The sequence below is a fragment of the Amblyomma mixtum genome, chromosome 6 (assembly GCF_055824585.1).
Source record: "Amblyomma mixtum isolate Tamu chromosome 6, ASM5582458v1, whole genome shotgun sequence".
Classification (NCBI taxonomy): Eukaryota; Metazoa; Arthropoda; class Arachnida; order Ixodida; family Ixodidae; genus Amblyomma; species Amblyomma mixtum.
In genome coordinates this window covers 80,233,058-80,260,693 of record NC_143017.1, presented here as the reverse complement: position 1 = coordinate 80,260,693, position 27,636 = coordinate 80,233,058, and the positions used below count along the sequence as shown (strand labels likewise).

General features: G+C 45.3%; 1 protein-coding gene across 1 annotated transcript; it reads right to left on the bottom strand.

Annotated features, from left to right (window-relative positions):
* Window positions 1-11,976: 11,976 nt before the first annotated feature.
* On the bottom strand, window positions 11,977-27,350 carry LOC149339503 (putative cytochrome P450 49a1). Its single transcript, XM_089550494.1, has 8 exons — window positions 26,974-27,350; window positions 24,145-24,379; window positions 19,945-20,138; window positions 18,809-19,013; window positions 15,510-15,669; window positions 14,013-14,182; window positions 13,332-13,410; window positions 11,977-12,234 (listed from the first exon to the last, which is right to left on the bottom strand). The coding sequence occupies exons 1-8, from the start codon at window positions 27,185-27,187 to the stop codon at window positions 11,992-11,994; spliced, it is 1,500 nt and encodes a 499-aa protein (XP_089406620.1). The 5' UTR covers window positions 27,188-27,350; the 3' UTR covers window positions 11,977-11,991.
* Between the last annotated feature and the right edge of the window lie 286 nt (window positions 27,351-27,636).

Genomic DNA, 27,636 nt, shown 5'->3' with positions numbered 1-27,636 from the left:
GAGAGGAATCGACCACGGTGATCACTTGCTGCTAAGGAGTAAATGTTTCGAAACAACGGACGACGCCGAAAGGCGAATGACGGAGATGTAATTGCGTTCTCTCAAAGGCAGTGCTGCACTAATTTCGGTTGAGCTGTGATACCTCGCCTCATTGCCTTCGAAACGACGATTTTGGCAGAGAAATGCCTTATTATCTGACTTAAAAGGTAGAATACACTCCGACGAGAGACCGTAAATAAATTACTGCAATTAGTTGTGAACTAGGAAAGCAAAAGAACAGCGACATGGAATAACGGCCAAAAGTAGCGCGAGACGCAATGCGGGTGGCACGACAACTACCCGAAAACGAGAAATATGGCGAAGCAGCTAGGGCTACAAGGTACATCGAGTGATTCATACTGCAGTCAAACAATGCTCCCGTGCCACCCGAAAGCTCTGCTTAATAATTTTATTAAAAGGGTGCAAAGAAGAAATTTCAAACGCAAACTAACCATATGATTCGTTTCATTGGGGTAATAAGATGCCTTAAAGCAATTTTCAGCTCCAGGCGTTAAATGGAACATAATTTATTATGATTTTGAATGTTGTCAGGGGAGCCACTCGGCATTTCAACACATGTTAAGTGACGTCAAGGTGCACCTGCCACGATAATTATGACGTCAGCTAACCCAGTGGTTGTTCACTTGCTCTCTGGAGCAATCAGTGTTTGCTGGCGGCGCTGACATCATCTGCGTTGTAGTAATCCAAGTTGTCCGGTCCATCGTGATGTGAAGGTGCATTTGAACGCTGGTTCGATGACACCGAGAATGCCGGTGCAAAATCGCGCAGTGAAATACAAACGCTGCACACGGGTATTTTGAGCTCATTTTCAAGATCAGGAGGCCCAAAGGGCTCTTTCAAACGAAAGAAAAAACACTGCGCCAGGGGCCCTTTAAAATAAATGCTGCTAAAAATATTCGATCCACTAAGGTTGTTCAACATAAATCGTTCAACATAAGTCGTTTAATTCGTGAAAGCCAAGTGCTTTGCGGGAATGGGACAAGGGCAGTGCTATGCAATACAATGCGGTGAAACAGTAATAATTTTCCACCTAAGCGAAGTAGATAATTATAGCTTGGGTATCTGAAACACAGCGCAGAAAAACGAGACAAACATAAAAGACGACAGAACAAATGCTAAACTTTCAACTCAAGGATTATTAAAACCAGAAAAGTAATGTATACAAGCTATAATGATGATGTCATCAAGCCATGGCTACAAAATGCTCAACAGCGCAATCTTACTCTCATGTAGTGCGATAGTCAGCTTGCTAACGCATGAGGCGCCAGACATTAAAGTCCCTTGATATTGATTGGTTGTAAAACATTTTATTCGCCGGAAAGAGCTTGGCAAGATGTCGCGTTAAAGGGAGACTGAAGCACTTTTTCTGAAAATCGGGCTGGCAGCGGCATCCTATAGTTTTTCATGCTGTATACTGGAATATCGCATCCAAATAAGGCAAAAACAAGCGCGAATTGCCTTTTTTAGCCGAAATACGCGGCCTGTGCCGCGGGGCACGCCGCGCGGCGCGCCGCCGCCCGTGATTGGTCAAGAGAGGTCGTGACGTCACTTTGAGGACTCTAGAAGCTGCCGATACGGAGCCGGCGCTGCGTTGAAGGCAGATCGCAGCTTTCCGTGTCGTTGTAAAAGCGAATACGGCGAGTATTTTTTTTTACTGACCACCGAAGAAAAGGATACTACAGTTTGCTCATTCCACGTATCGCCTGAAACCAAAAAAGACACAAGCAAAAAATTCTATGCCTAGCACAAGCATACGCCAGCGTCAAAGACGCGATGCAGACCATGCGTAAAAGGTGCCAGCACAACCTCGGCTCGTATTCTCGGAAAGGAAGGGGTGCGAACAATGCTCAAGTCAATTACCACCACCGGACGCCTCCTGGCTCGCCCGGAAGAGCGTCATCCTAAAGAAAAGGCCCAAAGCACTGTGTACAAAAATCCTGTTCTCAGTACCCGGCGTTGCAGGTTGGGGCAAGAAAGTATTTCAAGGAAACGATGAAGGAGCACAAAGTTGGTGTCAAAATTAGCGAAGCGCAGTGGCCAAGCACTGCGAGGCATGTGACCACAAGATAGTGACGCAATCATGGTGTGCTGGAAACCAAGCCAAATACGCGCACAAATACGCTTCACTCCTGGCGCGTTCAGCAGATGCCAGAAAATATTAATCGCTGCCTCGGAAACGTTCGCCCTTCCTAGATTTGCAGTTTAGGTTCAGTGAAGTAGTTGCCAACTATATGTGTGTTTAAAAGCCAAGCTAGCTGCAACTCGCCCGCTGCCACAACTTGATGAAGAAACCGAGTAAGGTTGCGGCGTTTTTTTGCAAAAACTCGGTTGGCATTCATTTCTCTCATAAATTTGCATCCGAAATCAACGTCGAACGCTTTCATTTTAATTGCTTAGCTAGGATTAAACGAGATGCCGCATATGAAGAGCTTCGATGCTTGCTTGCTTTGCTTTATTGTGCTTTGCTCTGCTTGCTTGCTTACTTGCTTGGAGACGTCGAACCGAGTATGAAATCACTAACCGAGCCTTGCTGAGCACGTCTCAGGTGGTCTGGCCGCACCTAAGCTGAGGAGAGCGACACATGCTTAAGCCTCTATAAGGTTTCTTCAGGGGCTAAGTGAGCATGTTTCTACTTTTAAAAGAGGAGCTTGTTCGGAATGGTGACACGCCTCTTATGCGCGAGGAAATCAATGGAACTGTGTCATGGTTCAGCCGCGGCTTTTCGACAGAAATCTCCAGAGATCACACTAGGACAAACAAGCTCTGCCTGTAGCCGCTCTTACGAAAGTGTTTCGAGGAGAGTAAGCTTGCTTTAGTCGGCTCGAATTCTTCGTCACAGAAGCGAGCGGTTGCGCTGCGAGCTTGTGATCTTGCGGAAAACAGTGGAAGACGACACAGTCGCGGCCGTAGTTGTTCGTGGACACGAACGCAGAGTAGTGCCTGTTGAATCTGATTCTTAAGGTCAGCTGACACGCTTTGTACGTCACAACGCACGCAGTACGAGGAACAACGCATGCAGCACGAGAAACAACGCGCGCTGAAAGCGCGCTCGGGTGCGCCGAAGCATCCCCGGCTCCTCAACATGACGTCACGCTGGCCGACATGGACGAGGTTTCCCTCTCCGCTGTTCCCCTCTCCTGCGCTCGCGCGGGGCGCGGGAAATTTAAACATCGCATTTTTAATTGGTGATTGCGCCACTGTTTTAGCCAAAATCGAAAAAATAATTTCACAGACGTGATCAGCAATGACAGTACTTCAAAACCCTAGAAGGTTAGCTGATTCGAAAACCGCCTCAGTATCCCTTTAAGTGATCGAGAGTACGCAACCCTCGACGACTTTGTCAGCCCACTCCACCGCCAAAACTTGCGTTCTGGGGTTAGCGCTAGCCAACACGGTCTCCCACCGCTCGAGAGAAGGAGCAGTAACTAGATCACCCAGAGGTGGCTGTATTTTGCAGTCCCACAGGATGTGATCATAGGTGGCTCGTTGGCCACAGTGTTTACAATTTGGGTTGTAAAGATCTGGATAAATGTGCGCGAGGAGTGATGGGGTTGGTATCGATCTCATCTGTAGACTACGCCACGTAACCTCTTGTTCTTTAGTCAGGCTTTTCTCCGGAGGGAGGAAAATTCTCCTCTCTAGTTTAAAATGACTGGTGAGATCATGATATGTGATCATGGAGTCCTTCGTGAAATTCAGGGAGCCAGACTCATCCACTGCCCGGTCGACGAAACCTCGGGCTTTATTGTGGGCTGCCTCGTTCCCCGGATTCCCCGAATGGGCTGGGACCCATATCAATTCGGAAAAATTTCGTGAGAATTTGGTTGCGCTAAGGATTCTAAGGGAGGTGCTTGTAATTCGCCCTTTTGCTAAATTATTGATACCCATTTTGGAATCATTTCAGAGTAACGCCCCTCTTAGAACTTTGCCGCCGCCGCACGACCTCCTCGCATCCTCCTCGCTTCTTCCTCGTCTCTGCACTCCCGCGCCGCAAGCAGAGGCCGCACGCCAAGTTTTGCTTCACGCCGATTGGTCTCCCTGCCGTTGCCATGGAAACGCGCACAGCTTGTGTTTTCCTTGTGATTTTGTTTTCGGTTCGCGCCATTTTTCGCCTAACCTGGGCGCAGCGGACGTAGGACGCACTGTTTCCGTGGAGTGAGCTCGCGTTATGCCCTAGCTGCTGTGCATTTAACTGCAGTAAGAGGCGTGAGGATGGCTTCGCCATTCTCACAACTACCACTTGAGCACCGTGTGCGGACGAAGGGAGCGACAAACTGACCCTTATCGTCACTTGGCATTTGCCTTCCCCCCACGTGATGCTGCAGACCACTTAACATTCACGTGACATTTCTCTGACGCCCCTAGTCCGTACAACTCTTCTTATTATGTAATCAAACTTCAGGTCACTACGCTGTAACGCCATCAGTGCACTGTGGCCTGCAGTTCAAGTCTACTCTTTCATATGTCACTTTTCACTAATAAGGCACGGGTAATTAGGTGTCGCTAGTCTTCAACTACCTCCCGTTCAAGTATTGTTAATCTGATTACATTTCGAGAATTCTGGTTATTTAAGCCTTTACTTACTATTCGCTAATTAGATAATACTATTCATTTTTATGTCGGGTTCAAGCATTGTCAATTTCATTACATTTGGCGCATATTCGGTAAGTTCATTCAATAATTACTTCTAACTAATAAAGGGTGACTAATACAGGTCGCCATTAACTCCTTTACTACCCCCAGATCAAATACTTTCAGTTCATTAGATTCCGAGCATTCTTAGACGTTTTATTCCCAAATATATTAACACTAATTAGGGGCCAATAATTAGGTGTTACTATTTAGTACTTTACTACCTCCATCTCAGGTACTGTTCGTTTGATTACATTCGGAGCATTTGGACATTTAATTCACGAAATACTCTTCTGTAATTAGGTCCTACCATTTGGTCCTCTATTACGAAGCATTTTGAGCCGCTTTATTCACTAATTAGGGGTTACAACTTTGGCGCCTCCAACTCAAGTACTAACAATTTCATTTACATTCCCTGTATGTTTGGTGTTCTGGATATTTTTATTCACCAATTACACTTCAGGAATTGACAGCCACTAATTAGCAGTTACTAGTAATTCACTCATTACCCATGCACTGTTAATCAGTACTGCTTTCATGCTTTTCTTCTATGTATCACATCGAACTGAACCAACCCCATCGGACTCGCGGCTCCGGTTTTTCTACTCGACAGTCCATAAAACGATTTCGTATTAAAATTAAGCAGCTGACGTGTGCCAGCTCTAATTATTGGGGTCGATGAGTGGTTGCCGGCGTCGCTGGCACTGTCCCATAAAGCACTGTCATACGACTCAGAAGCAATTCACTAGAGCTGCGTTCACATTAGGAAATCGAACACTTGGTGTTCCTCTGCACTTGCGACTATCTTATCATACGGCCTGCCAAACATAATACAAGCGCTTATATGAGCGTACGGACAGAACAAATTCTAACACAGATAGCTATGCAAACGGCAAAGTTCGATACACGCACTTCAACGTCTTATTTCGTGACACAGAGAGTTTATGAAGCTTCAAATCCACACAAAAATTTGTTTCGTGAAAGAACGCCCTTTTAAAAAGGCATAAACAGAAACCAAAACTACCCGCAAGGTAACTTTTAGCATTGCCAATGCTTTTGCTTTTACCACCATCTATGAACATTGTTTACTCAGTGAGGCGGCCAGCCAGCCCGAAAGCAAGCGCCAGCATTCAAGCTGCGAATGGCCTACGGGAAACCTGGCCGAAAAAGCGTGCCGTGTGCAGCGTTGGGAGCCGGCGTGCGAGGAGAAGCGAGGAGGAAAGCGCCGCGCGGAGGCGAGTGCCGGTACTTTCTATTATCAAGGCGCTTTACCAGGCATGAATATGAAACGCCTCCACAATCTCCTTCGTCGTTCCGGGAGATACCGTGGAACGACCCCGGTTTCCATCGTCTTCCATCCAAAGTGTATATTCTGTTGTTCTACGCGTAATGTACAATGAAGTCAAGTCGCACTTGAGATTTGCCAGGACAATAACCGTACCGCGCTACGGAACCCTTCTACTGTCCAAAACGCCTTACACGAGTCAGCGTTACGTGTCTAGTGACTTGCAATGTCAGTTGTTCAAACTTTCAAGTTCTCCACTGAGTCGCGTGCATCCCATGACACCTCCAAGGCAACAACTATATCAGCAAGTGGGTACTGACCTCCTATACACGTTTCACCGCTTTTCAAATGTAACCGGGGGTTCATTTTTATGCGTCGATCACCTCACGCATCAACGTGCAACAGCCGCCGTTGCAACCGACACCGGTGCTTTTCATGTTGTCCTCCGGCAAGAGCCTCCTGACGCTATTGCCGTGACCGCGGGCGCCAGTTTACAGCAGGGGCTGTGGATGAACTTCACTTTTGCACTTGCATTTTTGTCACTCGACGCTGTACCACCCTCAGACAAATGGCCCCGTTGAAAGTGGCCGTGGATGCCTTTCCTCAGCCTTTGTTCCAGGAACTTATGTCCCAATATCGAGGCCCGTTCATTGTGCTTGTTCGCATCAGCGACCTGAAGTGGGTGGATTATCGCCAATCTAAACGAGGTCACCGCTCTAGGAAAACCCAAGTCGCGCTTGTCGCTCTAGTGAAGCACTTCTTTCCCGGGACCTTGCTTGACTAGCAGATGCTTCGTCTGTGAAGGAGGAAATGTCACACACTGCCTACGAAAGCCGAAGGAAGGAAAAAGAAACTGGAGGCGCATTAGGAGGAGCTCACCATCTTCGAGCTGACTTGTTGTACTCAAGTGGATTCCCAATGTAAACCGTAACTGTAAGCCCCACCTCAGGGTGCTACCCTGGGGCACTGCTGCGCGAAACTTGCGACAACTTGTTGCTGATGGTGCTCAATTTAAGCTTGTAGCAATGCAAATAACGAGCTACAAGAGCCATTGTAAGTAAATTTTTCCAAGAGCATGAAGTGATTGCCGTGAGGAAAGGCTTTTGTGTATTCATTAACTAAGCCTAATGTGTCCATTTTGCGCTCAGATGATTTCAGTATGATCTCCTTTCGTGCTATTATCAAGATGCTTTCAAGAAGCGAACGGCCTAGGTATAATCAGTTTATTCCTAGCTATCATACATACGACAATGTATTAGCCTCTTGAATCGTTTAGAGAAAAATGGCCGTACAGAAATCAATAGATACATTGACAACTTGTCTTCATTCTCATCTGTGAACAATCCTTAATGCAGCGATTTCTACTCTTTTTTTCGGGAATGTTTTGCTAGAAGAAAAACATGACTTAATACAAGTTCTTACTCTGGTCATAAAAGTTCTAGTAGGTCTTAACCAGTCGAATAACTGACCGTTCCACACCATTACATTATAATTTTTTGATAGTGAGGTGAGCACAATTAATTCTGTTCGCTTAAGTTGGAGCTAAAAAAGCAGTATATCAAGCTCATTCACTTAATTAACAAGAGGATTTAGGATCATGTGCATTACAGGCAGAACAAGAAATTTTCATTAAACGAATATGGCAGCTGCGTACCTGATATTGCCATTTCATTTCAAGAGATCTTTTTCAGTTTCATGTGGTCGTAAGTATTCCGATTGAAGATTTGGTTGTGTAGATTCTAGACTGGATCAGATAGATTGACTGCGTTATTAAAGAAGAAGTTATGCATATAATGCTTTCTTTCAGAACGCAGGAGACTATTAACTTTAGTTCGCTAAATCTTGAATAATTTTAATGGCTCGTTGCTTTTAGTTTCAAAACAGCACTCGTATAAGTTGTGTTTGATATGTGCTTCTTTCAGACTTTTCTTGGTCATTAATGACGTGTTATCTCTGGGTGTAAAATTAAAGTTCTTAAATGCAATCCATTTATTATCAGCAACTTGAATTATTTTAGAAAAAAAATCGTAAGCTTCTTCAGGATTTGTGATCAAGATTTCACGCCGGACTATTGTGGATACTTTGCCTAAACTGTCGAAACTGTGCATGACTGCAACAGACAATTCCACGAAAGTTTTGTTCGCTAAGTATGCGTGTTTCTTTCGCATATAAAATATAGGACGCTGTTAAACAACTGGAGGGTTTTAGTACACCTGACAAATTATTGAATTATTTTATGTTCGTAAACGTGGTATCACTATGCATACTGAGCAACTATTCTCAATATCAGTCTTCCCTGCATTCCTAGTCAAAGCCTTCTTTACTTTTGGGGCCTTTCCTTCCCTCTGACGCCTAATCACTTCGGCGGCACATGCAGCTGAATCTTTGCGCCTGCGCCGCAGCGTCTCAGTTCGCGTGACGCACACCGTAGGGTATTGCTGCTGAACCAGCCTTGCCTTTCCTCCAGGGGCAGGAACTTCTCGTCTATGTGCTGAGCGCAGATGAGCATAGCAGTGGGGTTATATAAATGGCAACAGCCTGAGCACGGCTGTCCGGATTCTGGCTTTCCAATAAGAGGCTTGGAGTCTAATCCGGACTATGCCTACTTCAACGAGGTGCTTCAAAATAAATGCAGTAGGATATTACTGTGTGCAGTTTGGGCATACTTACGTTGCTCTTCGTTTATGCGGCCTCTCCAGAGGCGCACGTATTCATCCAGGTTATCACATTCATCTATTACTTCTTTGAATTTGAATTCAATTTTTCGTCGGACTAATTGATACACTGGTCTGCCTTCAAGTCTGGAATCGCAAGCCGGCGAACAGCGGAAGGAGAAATGATGCGCTGCGCATGTAAGCCATGATGGAAACAGGCAGCGTAAAATATTATGGCAAACTTCGATTGGTTTAGTTGGGCGACTAGGTGATGAGCCGGAACCTAATGCCATCTTTATCTGAATGCTAAAAGAACTAAACAAAATTTAGGGGCATCGAAATTACTCGGTTGTAAATGTAAAGCATCAACGACATTGATAGCAGGTATCACACACTGTGGAGGCTGTGTAAACGAAGGGAAAGTGGAGGGCAACGCAATAACCAGTTCGTATGGCTGGCTATCAGCGTACGCGATGGAATTCTAACGTTTGCCTCCTGAAAAAGTGTCTCTGCAAAACGGAAAAAGTAAGCATTTGTTATATAGTAACAAAATGCTAGCTGCACTGCTTCACCCAATGAACCTCTAAGCTGCCGTTTAACATATGAATTTCCGCTTAAAAATCATCTGTTATTTCTCTCGTGCCCCAAGAAAACAAAAACGTGCTTACACCGTTGGCGCTGCAGGTAAAGCATTCTCACCATTCTCGTGGCTCCAAAGGCGCCCTGACATTGATTGACAAACTCAGCTGCTTGCGACAACTTTTGCACATTTAAGCCATTGCGACATGATGTGATGGGTAATTGAGGTCTTAAGCTTCACATCGAGCAATTGCCAAACAACAGTGTCTTACTGGTAACGCGCAGCACCAAGTCTCATTTGACTCAAGAAGAAACAAACAAAGCACATCGTTATATTCACTGGTAATGAAAATGTACTTACTTATTGTGAATGACCTTATCATTCTACGTAAAAACTTTAAAGACTTTAAAAACCGAGTAATGACTTTATTGTGGAAATTAATTGTTAAAATTATGCTGAAGCATTCCTCTTGCTCGATGAAGAAGGCAGTGATGTCAATGAAGGTGTTGGCGGCAGCGCTCCGGATGTGTAACCGAACAGTCTTCAGGTAGGTGTGACATGGAAGAGCAGCGTAGGAATGAAGGAGCCCGCTGAGTATTTGGCCAGTTGTGGGGATTATCGCATTAAACATCAAGGTTAACCTAGAAACGCCCCACCGTATACGTCCTTGTGGGATCAAAGGTCAAAACACATGTTCAACTTGCTGATGTCGGCGTAACCGGTTCAAATACTATGTGGACAGATCCAGTTTCCTGAAGCGTAGCCTAACCGGTTCATTTGGAACGGCGAAAAACCTTTCGTAAAACTCAACGTCCGGGTAGTGGTGCTCAACTTTGTATTTCTGCAGGATCTGGTCATGAAAATGAAGACAAAAAAGCAGTCACTCGTTAGTTTCATTCGACGTAAAACGAAGAAGGCACATATTTTGTGTTCGTGTATGAAGGATTTCAAGACCTTGCAATACTTTACAATTGATTTCAAGCTTAAAATACGTTCAAACGACCATCCTGTGAGCAAATCTTTACGCTTTGAAAACATAATATGCATTATCAGTTTCTGGGGGTAATCTAGAGAACAAAATTAACCGCGGTTTACTTCGTTAAGGCAGATGCGATGTAGGTGCGCTAGCACAATATGTATGGAAACGTCGTATGCGTTACTAATGACAGTTTTGCAGACAATGTAAGCTGCAGCTGGAGCGATGCGGTTTCTGCCTTTGAACTTGGCTACAGCTGCCACGAAACCGATTTGCCTGCTTTCCACTCGGCTGCAGCTGGCAGGTTACGCTCTGTTCCAATTAGTTGCAGCTGGCATGCACGGATTTCGTCCTTTCCATGTGTCTGCAGCTGCCGCGGACCAGGCTGCAGTAGGACACGTAACGGCTTTTTCGCTAGTGACCCAGCTATTGCTCGAGCGCGAAAAGGAAAGGAGATTCCTATCTCCACTTCAGCACCAGCAACCCATCTCCTGGCAGCCTCTCTTCGTCTTCCCTCTCTTCTGCAAGTGCATAGAACAATTTCCCTGTCTCCATTTTGCCCCCTCCCGACCGTGGGTTAAATAGGGCCTTTGGTTCGAGGAGGAAGCACCTGTGAAGGGTATGAGGATGTGAATTGGGGAGGGTGCTGAGATGATGAACGTGAAGTGGAAAAAAAAGATGCCCAGGCTTAGCTTGGTTAAGCCAAGAATGCGTTGCGTATTGCGCGGTCTTTTTGCGCGAGGTATTGCTTGGCGGCACTCGATTTTCTCAGCAGCTTTTCCTCCGTGACGTATGGATGGATGGATGGATGGATGGATAGGAGCGCCCTCTTTGAAACGGGGCGGTGGCAATCGCCACCATGCTCAGCCGTCCTTTTTTTCTTTTTTTTTTTCTTTTTCACGTGGTTGTGACGTGACGTCACCAAACCACGTCACGTCACGTCACGTGGTTTGGTGGCTGCCCGGCCGCGCCCAAGGGCTGAACTGAGTGATTGCAATATGCTACGCATAAAAATTGTTTTCCAGGCATGGGGGCTCGGATAGGTGACATAGCAAGAGGTGACATAATAAGAGAATAGTAAAAAGAATTAATCGGATCCACTTGCAAGAAAAAAAAAATGTGACAAAGAAGTATGACAACTTAGCGAAACGAAATACGAAACTTAGCGAATTGAGAGGGTGTGATGGGGGCTACAGTGGACTTGAAAAGGCTGTTTGTCCAGGCGCAAGGGGTTTGACAGGCACATACGAGAAACTTAATTTGAATTGAGAAGCAAGCAGATGCGAGAAACTCTCAAAGAACAACCAAATGTCATGCAATGAATGGCTTCCCGCAGATTTTACTTACAATACCTAAACAGAGCAGTTAGTTACCCTCCTGCTAATATAATTTATTCGGTTACCTAGAACTTATAACATTAATTGCCATAATCAAGAATAGGAAATCTCATTCTGTTTTCGGAACAGTGTGGTTGACAGTAGCCACAGCTTTAGAACGCAAGGTAGTTTGAGTCAAACCTGCAGGGCAAACATCGAAACTACACCGAAGCTAAAAAGTACAGGACGATACATTTGACATAAGCTCGTTCATAACGTCTCAGCAATCTAAAAAAGTTTTTTCCTTCTTTTCCATTTTATACTTATGGCCGACCAAGTTAGTCGGCTAAGTGTCGGCTCCAAAATCTCTATTGCGTTATTAAGTGTAGTCTACTGAAGCAGTAGCTCCCCTCACTAAAGCTGAAAGCGGCCGTGAAGCAGTGGTCGATAAGCAATGGACTTATCAGTTTTATGCACGATGAGAGATTTCACGCGTCAAGAATGGCATTTTTAGATACCTTTGCCAGAAGAGTGGTCAGCTCGAGCTCGGCTATCCGCCGACCAATACAGGACCTCCTGCCAGACCCGAAGGGTAAGGAGGCAAGCGAGTTGTGGACCCATCCTTCGCACTTCTTTTCAGTCGCAATCCATCGCTCAGGTAAAAAAGTGTCCGGTTCACTGAAGTGCTCGGGTAATCTGCTCGCCTCAAGGTTGTGCAGGAACACAGTAGTCTGCGGTTGAGCAAAATTGTAATTAAGAAGGTGCGATGTCACAAGCACATTTACTAGTTTGAGTTTGATTTACAGATCCCTGCAGTATAGCACGAAACAACTAGCGTGAGGTGAAAGACAAATTTTTCTTTAATTTATACTGAAGGTGAAAACGGCTATTGGATTTCATGCGCCAAGTGGAAAATTAGTTCGAAATAAGAGAAAAGTGTGCCTAAATGAGACATCATTAAATGAATACTCAGGCTTGGTTTCCATTCACACTGCAAGGACATGTGCACTGAAAGAAATAGATAAATAATATTTCTTTAGTGCTCTCTGTACCTTAGCCCGAATAACACGCATTTGCGATGAAATTACTTTCAATAATGGGCTACGAACATAGCAATGCCAAAAGAACTTCAAATACACAGTCAACGCAGCGCGCTGGACGGGAACATTTTTATAGCGTTTTATTTTTTTCTCCGTAATCGCTTTTAGATCGAATGCTTCGGCCTAGATGTATACAACAGCGGAGGATTCGAGAGATCGTTGTATTGAAGTCATCATTTTCATTAACGGCAGATGATACCGCGGTTTTTGATCTTGATTAGTTTTAGTATTGTGAAAACTATGCTAGAATTGCTCAGCCTATATTTTCGCAGTATGAAAAGAAGCCACGAGGGGTGTAATTCCTTTAATACTACTTCTGTGTAAAACTGTGATCTAGGCTTTTAACGAAGTGCACAAGAACCCGAGAAAACTGCGCCATGAACACAGGTTTTGAGCATTCCTTTCAAGGTAGCGTTTATGAAGAAACCGTCAACATGGTCTTCACAGGTGAGAGCAGTCGCATACCGTCTGCGCTCGTGAACTGTCGGAAGCTACTGCTCCTCTATGCTTTTGCATGTTTATTCAGAGCACGAGAGAGCACAGGCTAATGTTGCTTCATCATAATTGCTCCTATAATCCTTTTTCTTCACTTACTCTTATTTACAATATCAATCTTCTTGCGCATCTGAGACCATTTAAAGCTGAATTCAGCTCACTAGGCTCGGTTTGTTCTGATCCATGATGACGGCATGTCCAACGGCCTGTTTTATAACCAGGTATGCACCTACCTTAGCGGGAATAAGGTAGCCTGACAACACCATGTCCTGCTGTAGCTTTCGAGAGATGCCTATAGCTGCTGGACTCAACCTGTTGCATGAAGAGAAAAAAAGGAGGTAACGAAAACATAGTCCCCGCTTTCTTTTTTCGACACCCTTTCGGCACATCTGAGTAAAAAACAAAGCGTAGAGTTCACTGTGAAGTCAAAGATGGGGGTTAAGCAGCGCTAAGCGGTCATCGCCATCACCCCAAATACGAACACGGAGTTACAATCGTATTAACGCAGCGAGCGCAAATGTGCACACCCAGACAAAGCTTGCTGTCTCAATATGTTTTCAATCCCAACAGAATAAAAATACTTGTTTATCTCTGAAGCTTTGTTTTTTTTTTAATTTTCGTGCTACCAAAGCGTTAAGTCATAATTCTTGTTTTGCAAATTAAGCAGCGCCAGCTAGTATTCTCAATCCAGGAAGCGCCAACATACATCGACCATTACATCTTGAAAGTACAAATGAAGAAGTTTAAAAGTTTTATTTAAGACATTGGCCGCGAAGCTGACAACGCAGCAGAGGACAGTGCTGTACGATGACGGATTAAAATATTTGAACAAAAGGGCTGACATTATTTCAAGGCACCTCGTACCTAAAGGCTCGCAAGCCCGACCGACAAAGATATAGCTGGTTACCACTTACCGCATGGTCTCTTTGATGCATGCGTTGATGTAGGGTAAACGGTCAACGTGTTCGGGCTGAATGGTACTACCGTCTTGTCTGAGAACAGCAACGACTTCATTGCGAGCTTTTTCCTGCACCTCAGGATACTTCGCAAAATCGAGCAGGCAGGCCGTGGCAACTGAAGCAGTCTGTAAGGGGGCATCAGTTCACTTGCTAAAAGAGAGAGCATTTTTATCACTGCAATATGAGGCTTAACATTAGCTAGGTTGCTTCAATACTAGCTCGAAAATTGTGGAAGACCGTTTAGATCTTGACCTGTTTACTAACCATGTGCACAGAAAACGACTTCTTAGTTCACAAGACGCTCATGTGGTTCCGAAGCCAAGTGAAAATATTAGTGCAGGTGGGAATTTTTTTGCTAAGTTTTTTTGCCTATAGCAAGCGATGGCAAATCCGGCGGAATGTTCACTTTTTACGCGCCGTGCAACTGGAAAACAACTTTTGGGCAATAATGGCACCTGTACCTAATACATCGAAGATGACACCAAAAGTGAAAAAAATATATATATAAAAACCAACTAGCAATCACTGCCTTGCCATGATGTCATTTATAGCTTCTCCTGCGTTAATGCTGCTTCGAAGCAACCAGTAAATTAGCGACATTGAGGTGCAAAATAAGAATTGGAGGTGTGCACATGAACCGCGGGGCGCAAGGTGAGGCTTTCGGACAAGTACGCCTTCGTGGTCAGGTGAGCAGACGTGTGATGGGCGCTATGCCAAAGAATTGCTTGATCAGAGAATGATGGGTCTTCTGGACAAGCCAGTGTTGCGAAAAGCGATCACCTCTGAGGAAAACAGCTGGCGGTGGCAAACAACGCAGTCTATGGTTGTATATGGTTGTCTGTGGTTGCTTTTGAACCGTGGACAACGCTGACCGGGCTGTTAGCTATCGCAGTGAGGAAACAATAAACTTGTAATGAGCAGACTCATCCAGCTATATTATAGAGATAACTTAGCACGTGTTCGCTTTGGTTATTTGGCTATTGACGAAGTGCATCAGTAGTGCTGGACACGTGTCCGTTACCAATTACGTGCCTGTTACCGGCGAAGCAGTAGTTCTGTGGCAACAAATGCAGATGCACCATGCGTTCCTTCCGACGAACTGACCAATATTCGCAAAATTCTCGCAAAGTGAAGAAGAAAGCCAGTATAGTCATCTCGCTAGGTGGGTGATCCTGCAGCGGTGAATTACAATCACGTGGTGCGATACGTATCTGATTCTGTTCTGCCACTGGTTGTGTAAACTCGGAAGTTTTAGCGCGACCATGTTATGAACCACGGCGCTTGTTTTCTCAACAGATACTGCTGTAAATTGTTTGATGTGATTATTCCTTCAGCACAGGAGCAACGTCCATTCAAGAGGGTTTCTGTGAGCTACTGGCTTACTCATGTTTTCGTAGTTTTATTTCACTAGCTGTGGTCGTCAGAAATAGAAATTGTGAATGGCTCACTCACAGTTTCGATGCCTCCCAAAATGAGGTCTCTGGTTAAGGTCACTATGTCTGAAAAGTCCAGCTTGTTGTCAGCAAGGAGGTGCTCTAAAATTGTACGTGGCTCGCGTTGCTTGGCATTCGGAAAACTGGATGCTGCTTCGCTGATGAGCCTGGTTACTCGCCTGGAAACCAAGAAGCATTGCACAGTCACCCCACGCTTGTAGAAAAAAAAGCTGTAAGGACTTCTCCTCCCCACATACTAACAAAAGAGAAAAAATCGCAGCAGTTACTGCATTTATTCGCTAAATTAATGCTCTCAAATAATGAACGCATACTCTATTCTGGATATAAAAAAGTAGAATCGTTTTTAACTTTTGGGATTAACAAATTACACTCATATCTCTTTCACTCTTCTGATTTTAGTGACTCTTAGTAGGCGCCCTTTTTTGTACTCCGCAACAACCATACTATAAATCACCATATGTAGAATGCCAGCAATATTCCACACAGTAAGCTTAGGTTCTTCTTCGCCTCGCTTCTTGGGGTACACGTCAATCTGGCGAGGACCCGGTGGCCACACAACCACTTGCGGACGGTAGACGGACAGCTCACTGGGAAGCAGCAACAGAAGTTTATATTGAACAATGCGAAACAGCTACCCAAGCTTACTCGTTAAGCAACCCTTCGTTAAGCAACCTCACTGCTTCGGGGGTTCGCGGCTTCCCGAAAGCTAGCGCCTGTCTACATGGCTCGATGGTCCCTGACTAAGAACCGCTCTACGCCACTCAATCCGCTCTTCTATAAACACGCCCTAAGTTTCCAGAATTTAGCCCAGGCGCTCAAAGAGACAGACAAGGTACAACGCAGGCCGCGTGTGGCTGCACCTCTCTCATGTGCTCTTTCAGAAGAACAGGAAGCATGTCTGGTCGTTAGAAAGAGTTTCTCTGTTCGATCTGCTATACTAAGCATTGTGGCATATAATTGCCGGTGGGCTATGCGCCGACCGAAGTCTTGTACTCTCTTTCGACGGCATAATGAGCCGGTACGCTAGTTTTACGCAGAAATTTAAGATGAAACATGTTGACTATATCTTGAGAGAAGAAATCATGCTGAACAGTGTGCTTCATTTTATTTTTAAAGCAATTCATACAAGATGAAGGCTATTTTCTGACACGTTTTTACCCCTTAAATTTTTCTGAATGTTAAACCCACAGTAACTCTAACTATAAACAAACCGCAAATTCTCAGAACATTTTAGGAAAAATTACCATCATTATGCAACTAACGGTACAAATAACACGCCTAACTAGCAGAATAAAAACACTGATAAGAATCGCAAGAAAAGGCAAAGAATTTGAGTCGCTGCGGCTAGCGATTAGCGTTAGTTTGTTCGCGAAATGAGGTTGGTTGGTTTATGGGGTTTAACGTCCCAAAGCGACTAAGGCTATGAGAGACGCCGTAGTGGAGGGCTCCGGAAGTTTCGACCACCTGGGGTTCTTTAACGTGCACTCACATCGCACAGTACACGGGCCTCGAATTTCTCCTCCAAAGAAATTCAACCGCCGCGGCCGGGATCGAACCCGCGTCTTTCGGGTCAGCAGCCGAGCACCATAACCACTGAGCCACCGCGGCGGCTGTTCGCGAAATGATTCACGCAGTGATGACGCCGGGCATCATTGTGACTACCGCTTAGCTCACCGAAGAAACGCAAATAGGCACAGTACTCCATGGATTAATGAGAGAATTCGTGCATGAGGGGAAGGGTACTCTGCATCGCGGTCTACTTTAGAAGTTGAGGCTCGATTTCTTATGCCGTGTTTGGTGTTATCCGCAAGAGAGGGGGGGGGGATACAAGGTAGAGTGGTCGTAGGGTGGACGTGCTGGAGTCGCCAGGTTATTAGATTTATTTGTAATTATCTACATTTTTCCTGCAGAATGGGGCATGCGGGCGAGACCGTCACTACGACGGCGAGACCGCCACAGAGTCACTATCCATGCATACGAATGTCAGAAATCTTGCCCTAGAAAAAATGTGCGCGTTTATTTTTAGTTTTGCATTGAAACTGAGAGGTTCCTTTATTACTCCACCTTTCTTTTAAAATTTCGTCTCTTATTTTGTAATTCTAACTCTCAACGTTTCAGTCTCTAATTCAATATTCTTACAATCCTTCCTGGCTTCCTCAACCGTCTTTCCAGTACCCGTCTAGTTGACGGCGCGCAGCCATACCATCTCGTTTTAGGTCTGCACCGAATCCGGGCCAATCTATGGCCTTTGCCACGCGCCATTTCGTCAGAGGGCAAAAATACAAAGGCAACCGGAGAGATAGGCTAATTTATCAGCGCAGCAAAAATATTACACACCCTACCTGCTACGTACGACGCTCTATAACTATAGCCGTGAGGACACCTTTATCTCCTTTGAACCAGCTATCGTGATTGCTCTGAATCTTCCTCTGAGACTATCCGCTCTTTAAGGAGCCTATATGGTCGCGCCGACGCCCGACTTAGAATGATTTAAGACTTTTGAGCACCAATATCCCGCCCACTAGCCGTTAATGTTATCAGCCAGAACTGCGGTGAAAACATAAAAATTTTCCCTGAAGACGTCAGCGCTGCGAGCGAACTTTCCAGCTTGGGCGCGCTTAACATTGTAAGGAGGCTATCAACGGTATGAGAAAAAAAGAAAGAAACGTACGAAAACCATCGCGCGAATATTCTAAGGTTGGCGTGCTCGCCTCTGGGGCGCCTGACAATAAACACCCAGACAGCAGCACAGGAAGCTCTCCCGCTCTCTACACGTGAACGCCAGTCGACTCGGTTCGCCCCGATAACATGCGCGGCTTAGTCTCCTTTATGTCCGGTCGGAGGAGAAATGGCCGCCGGTTCAGCAAGCCAAGCTGCTTCGTACGCAGCCGCTGCGATTGGCCAGAGTGCGCAGAAATGCTTGCAGCCGAACCGGTCCGGCAAAGATCTGAGCGAGAGGCCCGCACTGATCCCGTCGTAATTCCTGCCTCGACGATTTAGTGCGGAAACCGAAAAATTCAGCAGTTGACCACGTTCTATCTATTACAAATGTTGGTTTCTAACGTTGTAGCGAGGCACTTCTACTCCTTTATCTGGGTAGCGCAATCTTCTTCGGCCGTAGTGAAGTCTCAGTGATATAAGAAAACACTGCTTGAAGCACGTGTGCACATCCATTTCTGATTTCTGGGACGTAGAAGAGCTACACAAGGCCAAATCTTCTTATCAAACAGTTAAGTGCATCTGCACAGCAACAACAAGATATGATATGCGACTACTGTAGTGAAAGGTTGATCTTACACTGTGAAGTCGTCCATGGCCCGCACAAATCTTCTCCAAACTGGTGTCGGGAAGTAGCGGTAGTATGGGAAGCGGTTGCAAAGTGCTTGCAAGGAGTCCATGCTCACCATTGTGTCTTCTAAGATGGCTTCGCTCTCAACCCACGGGGGCGTGTAAGGAGCGTTGAGGGCCCCCAGCCGAATACCGACTGAGAGGAGAGTGATGTCTGTGGAAGGTAATAAAAAACGAGCGTGCGTTCAGAGGTTCAAGCATACAACCGCTTTAAGACACGCAGTCTGTCTTGGTGTCTTAAATTTTAAAATTTTAAAGCTGGCTAGTATGCATTTGGGAACGCGAGCACCAAGATGCTATTCAGGCCATTTTAATGAAACACCTGGATCTATAAAAGGTTGGGGGAAGAAGGAAGGCTATGAGGAAAGGAAAGGCGCAGCAACTGTTTCACTCTCGGTGGAAAGCTTAATTACGCTGTGAGGAAAGGGTGAGGAGTCTGACGAAAGAAGCAGAGAGAGAGAGGGGAAGAAGCGAGGGTTGAAGATTTTTTCAGAAGTCACCGGTCCATATAGTGCTCGCGTTTGAACCATATAGCCGGGCATTTACGGCCCCCCTGCAAATAAACACTCCTGGAGAGGAAGTAAAGCTCTCGTATTGACAGCTACTAAGCCCATGAGTTTCAGAGGTGCCGTAAATTCTTTCATTGCTGAACTACGCCCAAATCTGACATAAGCTGCGCATTGCACGCATGGTCTAATGTATGCGTGGTTAGGTGAAATCCACCTCTGCTCGGGATCATCGATTGACGTTAGTGGCAGAAGCTAAGTATTTTACTCCGCAGACATAACAAACAAACAAGCAAACAAACAAACAAACAAACAAACAAACAAACTATCAAACAATCTAAATACATCCACCGACAAACTGATCAATCAGCCAGTCATCCATCAGTTAATCAGCCAATGAGTGCAATAACCGAAGATTTAGTGTATGTCTAACGACTTGTAGACAGGAACCAGGGAAGTTACAACATCATCTCGCTTGATGCACTTGCGGTCAGGTCGCCAGCTAGAAGGCGCAGGTAGGTACCCGAAATTCTAAAGATAGTTAAAAGTTCACTCGATGTCTCAGTCGTTTCCACTCACTCTCTAAGACCCATCGGCGCATGAGGTGGAAGCAGTCGTCAACTTCTTCTTTGTCGTTTGTGGAATTTTCGATCAGACTGACGGCATCACCAGCAACCGAGTCGATGTCCTCGATGTATGACATGATGGCGCTGTTTCGGAGTATGTGCGGCTTCCCAGCGGATCGAACCCTGTACCACTGCTCTCCTTGGTTGGAATTTTGGCGCCATGCAACAATAAGAATAAAACAGTACAGTTAAAGAGTGAAAACTAGTGACATCATTATAACCAACGCTAGGTAGAAGACAAAGACCTCTCAGCGGTAGCCGTATACCTTACAACTCCTTCAGACCAGTACAATTGCTAACCCAACCACTCTCTTGCCATTCACGTTTACGTTTTCGTTCACCTGGCACAGAGTGTGGAAATATAAACGAGTACTGGTGAACTACTGTGTGCATCAAGTGCTATGCCCACATTTTTTTTTTTCTATCCGGTCATCTGACCTATAACACCATGAACTTGCGTTCGTTTCCTTCTTTCTTCATTTGTTTTGGCTTGCTGTGCAGCACCTTTTAGACTTCTCCCTGTAAGATCTTCAGGTCCGCTTTGGCCTTTCTCTCCGTCGTCTGCTTTGCGTTGTTTGAATTATGAGACCCTTCGCACTGCCAGCTAAGATTGCTGCGCTGCTTTCCTCGTATTTCGACGGTAATTGCCCATCGAGACGGCGAAATAGACGGCGAAATGAATACGTCACTCACCTCCGCTGCACGGACCTTCCAGTGGCGGCGCCATGTGTACCTCGCTTTTGCGCAATTTTCTTGCTGATAAAATTGTTATTTTCGGCAAAAATGACGCATTTTCTATGATGTAGGCATACGCTATAAGTCCTGCGTGACTCAGCTTTCGCCTTTAGTGTCCTTTTAAAGGCATCGAACTTCTTCCTTTAACGAGAGTTTGCTACGTTTTGTTACTGTTTCCTACTTGTTGGGTATGTCTTCTGATGTTAAGAAGCTTTCCATTGAAAAGCGGCGCGGCTTCATATCAACGAACAGAACCAAAGGACCGGTGGAGCAGAGATTGCCTTCATATCACAACAGCTTGAATCAGTCGTACTGTGCGTAGGCGTCAGTAGAAAATCATTAAAGAGTTGATATTATAGCAAAGAAGTAAAGTATGCACCATCCCAGACGATAAGTGATATTAAAGCATTATCGATGATATATGCTCTGGGTTAACGCAGCAGTTCGACGGGCTCGTTCCAAGATACTATTCCCATTGTTCATGCAACGGTTATATTTTAAATCTGGGGCCACGTTTTCTTCCCAGTTTCTCAATAGCACCTGCGTGCTATTGCCATCGCGTTCTTTCTTTATTTTTTTTCGGCTTCTACACAAAACATACATTTTTCATGGTTTTTACCAAGGTCGCCGACTCAGGCAGTTCGGAAGTCAAGACTTATCTTTCGTTAAAACAGAATAGAGTACGCAAGAATTAGCAGCAAGTCACTTTGCTTACCTAGGTCCCAACCTCCTAAATTTTTCCAAGCCTGGTCATCGGAGCCGAGATAAAAGGATGCCGACCGTCGACCTTGTAGTCTGGGATGCGAGCGCCTCATGCGGCGAGCGCTGAAACTAGCACAAAAATTTGGCACTCGCTGTGATTAGGCAGGCGCTCGCATTTTAGACTACGCCCCCCGTAGGTTTGGTTTATTTTAGCGGAACGATCCCAGCTTTTCTTTGCTGCGCGCGCTTTCATCATCATCATCATCAGCCTTACTACACGCACTGCGGAGCAAAGGCTCTCCCATGACTGCCGCCGCGGTGGCTCAGCGGTTATGGTGCTCGGCTGCTGACCCAAAAGACGCGGGTTCGATCCCGGCCGCGGCGGCTAGAATTTCTTTGGAGGAGAAATTCTAGACGCCCGTGTACTGTGCGATGTCAGTGCACGTTAAAGAACCCCAGGTGGTCGAAATTTCCGGAGCCCTCCACTACGGCGTCTCTTATAGCCTTAGTCGCTTTGGGTCGTTAAACCCCATAAACCAAACCAAACCAAACCAATCTCCCATGACTCTCCAATTAACGCTGTCCTTTGCCAGCTGCGGCCACTGTATCCCCGCAAACTTCTTAATCTCGTACACCCATCTAACTTTCTGCCGCCCCCTGCTACGTTTCCCTTCTCTTGGAATCCACTCCGTTACCTTTAAGGACCAGCCGTTATCTTGCCTACGCATTACATGCCCTGCCCAAGCCCATTTCTTCCCCTTGATTTCGACTAGGATGACATTAACACGCGTTTGTTCCCTCACCCACTGCGCTCGCTTCCAATCTCTTAACGTCACACCTATCATTTTTCTTTCTGTGGCTCGCTCGCTGCGTTGTCCTTAACTGCAGTTGAACCCTTTTCGTTAACCTCCACGTTTCTGCCTCATAGGTGAGCATCGGTAAGATACAGCTGTTGTAGACTTTTCTCTTGAGGGATATTGGTGGACTACTATTCATGATCTTAGAGAGCCTACCATATATGTGCAACCCCATTGTTATTCTTGAAGTTATTTCTCTATCCTGATGCGGATCAGCGGCCACTGCCAGCCCTAAGTAGACCACTCTTACCACTTCCAGCACCTCGCTACCAATTGTGAAATCCTGTTCCCTTATTGCGAGACTGTTGAACATTACTTTAATAGTACCTTAGAGAATAATATCTTCACAATGGCCGAAAGCCATCGGCTACTATCTGATTTCAGTGTTCATTCACTGGTACTATCCGCTCGATCGCTAGATCCAAGGGTGACGCAGACAGTAAATTATTCTTCCATATATGCTCTTTACCCACAAAAGCATATACCGTCTTTTAACATTTTTTGTTAGTACTGTATGCTAGGACCCCACGAGGCCATTAGCCTGCACCGCAGGACAGAGAAAACATTCTAAATGCGCGGGAACCAGCAACAGGCAACAATGAGCGCGCTGGAAAAGCCCTCTCTGCTGAACACCTCGCAGTTCGCTCGCAAGCTGCGCTCGCATCCCAGAATGGTAGTAAGAAAAGTGGAACAGAGGATCTGGAGCGGATAACCTAATATAAGAGGCTATGCCTAGATATATCCGTTATCTGCTGCTGCAATTGCATGTCTGAGTCTCTCGGCAGCAAAACGACGTCAACGAATCAGAGGCCGCTGACACGTTCGTCATAAGCAAATGCGTTCCATTTTCCCGAACTTACCGTTTGCAGTATTTTCCCGACATGTAGTTAATTAGGAAGGAGAGGCAGTTCTTAATGCCTTTTATGGGCGACTATGTGACGTCACCCCGTAGACCACCAGGAGTGGTGTCTTTGCAAATTTGCGCTCGTGAAACCGTTTTAGTGGAGTGCAATCCAGCCGTCTAATAGCAGGTCAATATTTTCCAATATTAGCAAGAATGCGCATGGGGATTTTTGTGCGAAGCTTGATGTGTTTTCACAGAAAATGAAGCTGACCTATTCTGTCCATTTATTGTTTCCTAAAAGTTGTATTTTACATTGACGAGGGTAACATAACCGAACGAAAGCTGTGTTATGTGGCAGAGGCGCATTGAGTCGAACTTTGATATAGTTATAAATCCTGAATCATGGATTTACCAAATGTTTAGGGGAATCCCCCAAGGTGGAGTAGGTTTCTAATAACGGAGTAATTACTCATTGACGTCCACCCGAGCGCAGCCGTACGGCTACAAAGGAAAGCTATACAGCTTTCTCAGAAACTTCGTAGTTAAAGAAAAAAAAGAAGAATTTTTCTTTAACTACGAAGTTTCTGAGAAAGCTGTATAGCTTTCCTTTGTAGCCGTATGGCTGCGCTCGGGTGGACGTCAATGAGTAATTACTCCCTTACCTGAATCATGGAGTGTTCCTTTTCCCTCACTGAAGCTGACAGTTGCAACATCGTGAATGTGCTCAGAAAAACAAGGACATAATGAAATTTTCGCGAAACACAGAAACCTTCACGGCTTCATTATTTCTATACAGGGCATGTAATACTACACCAAGCAGATCAGAAAGTGGTCGAAACAGTGTCCTTGCAGAGAGGGTCGAATTCACCTTTAATTATGAGTAATCAGAAGCAGTACACCAGGTCGAAAGTAGTATTCATGTATTTGTGGTTTCGTTTCAGAGACATCGTACACATCGTTAATTCTTAAGAATACACCAGTGCGCTAATGTCATAAATAAAAAATTACGTACTTGTGCAGTAAGCTTGCGTCAGTGTACATCTCAGACGTTTGATCCCGGTAATGCTTCATGGCAGCCATTCCTATGCGAAAAGGGGCTCGGCCCTCTTCTTGGAAAACGGTTTGAAAATCTTTCGCGCTGAACAAGTGCACGAGAGAGTAACGTCCGGGAAGCTTCTCAACCACAATGGGGCCATAACTGCCATACAGTTTGAGGCCGGCCTTGCACGCTTCTTGGATGCTGCGATCTCCTGTCAGAAAAGCGCGAACAAAAGAAAGTTTAAGACACTCTTCACTATATCTCATGAAAGTCAATAAGCAAAGGCCTTTGCACACACTCAACAGTTGATTACCCTGCAATGCGTTCCAACCTAACGGAGATAAGCGGCAACGGAACACCTCGTAACGTCGCACTAGATACTGGTAGGATGTTTTCTTGATGACTTCTCCGATAACCTTCGTCGTACATCGCGGCTGGCACGTGGCCTTATCGGACGCGGGTTCAATGCCACCGACGACGACTGTGTTGCGATGTCGGCGGAACCGGGGATGTACCATTGTAGAAAATTTCGAGTTTTCAGGTAATTATAAGATACAATTTAGCGCACAGGGATTCTTCTTTGTTTTTTTTTTCTTTTGCCAGCGCGGTGGCTCAGTGGTTATGGCGCTCGGCTGCTCACCCGAAAGATGCGGCTTCGATCCCGGCTGCGGCGGTCGTATTTTCATGGAGGCCGAATTCTAGAGGCCCGTGTACTGTGCGATATCATAGCACGTTAAAGAACACCATGTGTATGAAATTTCCGAAGCCCTTCACTACAGCGTCCCTCAAAGACAGAGTCACTTTGGGATGTTAAAACCCTTAAACCTAAAACCCAAACCACCTTTCGTTTTCAGAGAATTTTAAAACATAAATTTTCTAGTTTATTTTCCAAATTCGTGCTGTTATCAAACTGCTGCAGAGACTAAAAGGCCAGAAATAAGGACCAATCGGTCCATTTCAGGAAATGTTTGAATGCTTACTTGGACATCACTGGTCAAAATGCAAGATACCCTATACAGTAGTGTGGCAGGGCATGTTAACCCTTTCAGGTCTCAATTTTTTTATAGAATCCTGGAATTTATTATTGGCTTATTCAGCTTCTTTATCACCCATGTAACTGAAAAAGCATTAAGATATCGCCCGCATGCCCGGGGGCTGAATAATGGGACCACGTCCTCATACGAGGAAGTCAAGGTCCTGTGGTAGCAGTGAGTAAGTACTCGGCACATCGTGTTTTGTCCATGCTTCTCGGCGTACAAATATTTACATTGCACAACACCTACGAGTCTTTTTTCACTTGATCAAGCTCGAATCTGTATATCCATTATTCCAGTTGATCCTCAGTGTTCCACTAAAGCCACCAGGTTGTGATTTTTTTGCTCCGTGGCCGGTAATAGAAAGTAGTGGGTTTCCTCATACTCAACATCGGCCTCCGTTGACCGCTAACAAAAGGTTTTGTATTTTCTCTGGGTCCAACGTAGAACCTGGTCGTTTTCTGATACTTCTGGAGTTACAGGTTATGCTAACTTGTTACCAGTACGTTTACTACACCTGCGCTGAGCGCGAGCGAGACCAGTTTTCGACTCCTTTTTCTTTTGCTACTTCTACCAGCGAATTTTCGCCCACTTGTACTCCACTTTCTCTATCTCTATATCGTCTACTAATTCTGCAGGTTATGCAAATTCTGCTTCTGTGAAATCACACCGAAGCGTGAAGTTTTCCTTTTTAAACTATGTCAGCCAACAGTGTTATGAGTAGGCCTTTCATAGCTTCACTTGCGCGGCAGGCTAAGCTCCACGACCTGGCATGTTCTAATGGGGACATGTAAACAGTCGTGCAGTATGTCTAGAATAATTTTCACGGCAAAGAGATTTCGCATAGGTTATCGTCTCCAGTAAACTTTGCAAAATTTACAAAACGGTCAGCACGCCCAAGTAGCTAAGGAACAAAAACCATAGAAATGAACATCAAATGGCGCCCTTGATTTCCATCGCGAACCGTCTCCCTCGTCGTTTTGAACGACAACAAAAAAATCGCGAAAGATGGGAAAATGGAGCCCATATCAAAAAGATGAAGTTTTATTTACGATTTCACTTCATAAATTTATGACCTTCATTAATATAAGACTTAAGAAATACTGTATGTTTGTCCCCATATAAGAGGCTAGGGCTGAAAGGGCTAAAGAAACGCTGTTCGTCGAAATTAGTTCGGAGCTGTCCACTACAGTGCATAGCCAAAGCCTCGATTTGGGAGTTAAAACCATTTAATTTAACTTGAAATTCTACGGTCTTAATATTTTTAAATATACCGAGGTGGCCCGTCGCACGGGTCGCCTTGGTATTGTTATTAATATAATGAAGAAATAAACGCGGTTTCCTCAGTATACAAAGTTCTATGACGCCAACACCACTGTAAACCCAGTAAGATATTCTTAGCGTGCTTACCGCTAAGGACCCCTAAATTAAGATAAGACTACCTAAATCTTACCGGCTGCTTGTTCAGATGGCATATAGGCAGGTCTCAAAGCTAATGCACCGAAATAAGCCCTTCTCACTTGTCTGAGCTGAGCTCGCTATGCGGAGATCCTATGTTTTTACCCCTCGAGCTGCACCGCACAAAACGTTTCTTGTTATTAAACATGGAAGCACAATTTACACTATTGAGTACGACCACACAGCAATTATCATAACTTTTTACGAAAGAGCTCAAACGGTCACCCAAGTTAAACCTCAAAAACTTAAGAATGAGTACCAAAACACATGCATAAAAGCGGTCGCTATTCAGAATTCTGAAAAGCATTCTTACCTGCCAGTCCCCAGTACGCTGAAAAACCTCCAAGTAGAGGAATTGAAGTTTGCCTAGGCACTTGGTCGAATTCTTTAACTCGCCTAGTAGACGTCCTCTCGGCAACCATGCACATTTTTCGCCAAGTGCGTCCGCAATGCACCGCAAAACAAGGTGATGATAGCACGATCCCGTCGAGTCGTCTTCCCATGGCTTTGCCAATAAGCAGAATCATCTTGGCGCCTTGTATGCGCAAAAAAAAACGTCCTCTTTTTTTCTAGCGCATTTGCCCAGTCTATGTAAATACGCCGCGCAAGCCTTTTACGCGGACACGACTGTGCGTCCTTGTACGTCCACGTGCGTCTCTCTCGCTCAGATAGCTGAGGTGAGTGAGTCACGCACCCCTTTTCCTACGAGGCTGCAGACACTCGACCGTGCTTGGAGAGCTCGAACATGCCGCGGGGTGGCTACCTGCCCGATAGTCTTGCTGCCTGGGAGCTTGCATAGAGAACGTGCCATTCAGAACATGGTAATCTGAATAGAGATTTATAATAATAGAGATTTATTCATCACAACGATGAAAAGGGCCGAGGAAAAAAGCCAGCAAGGCTTGACGAGCCCTCGGCCCCTACATATACAAAGGCAGTGTGTTGCTGTTTTTCTGGCGCCAATATTGAATCTGTT

Bases quoted from the DNA above. Each gene is read 5' to 3' on its own strand.
- LOC149339503 (XM_089550494.1), bottom strand. From the start codon at position 27,187: ATGATTCTGCTTATTGGCAAAGCCATGGGAAGACGACTCGACGGGATC. The intron at 20,139-24,144 runs CAAGTACGTAAT...GCGCCAAAATTC, and splicing joins ACTGACGCAAGCTTACTGCA to CAACCAAGGAGAGCAGTGGT. The intron at 14,183-15,509 runs GTGAGTGAGCCA...GCCCCCTTACAG, and splicing joins TTTTGGGAGGCATCGAAACT to ACTGCTTCAGTTGCCACGGC.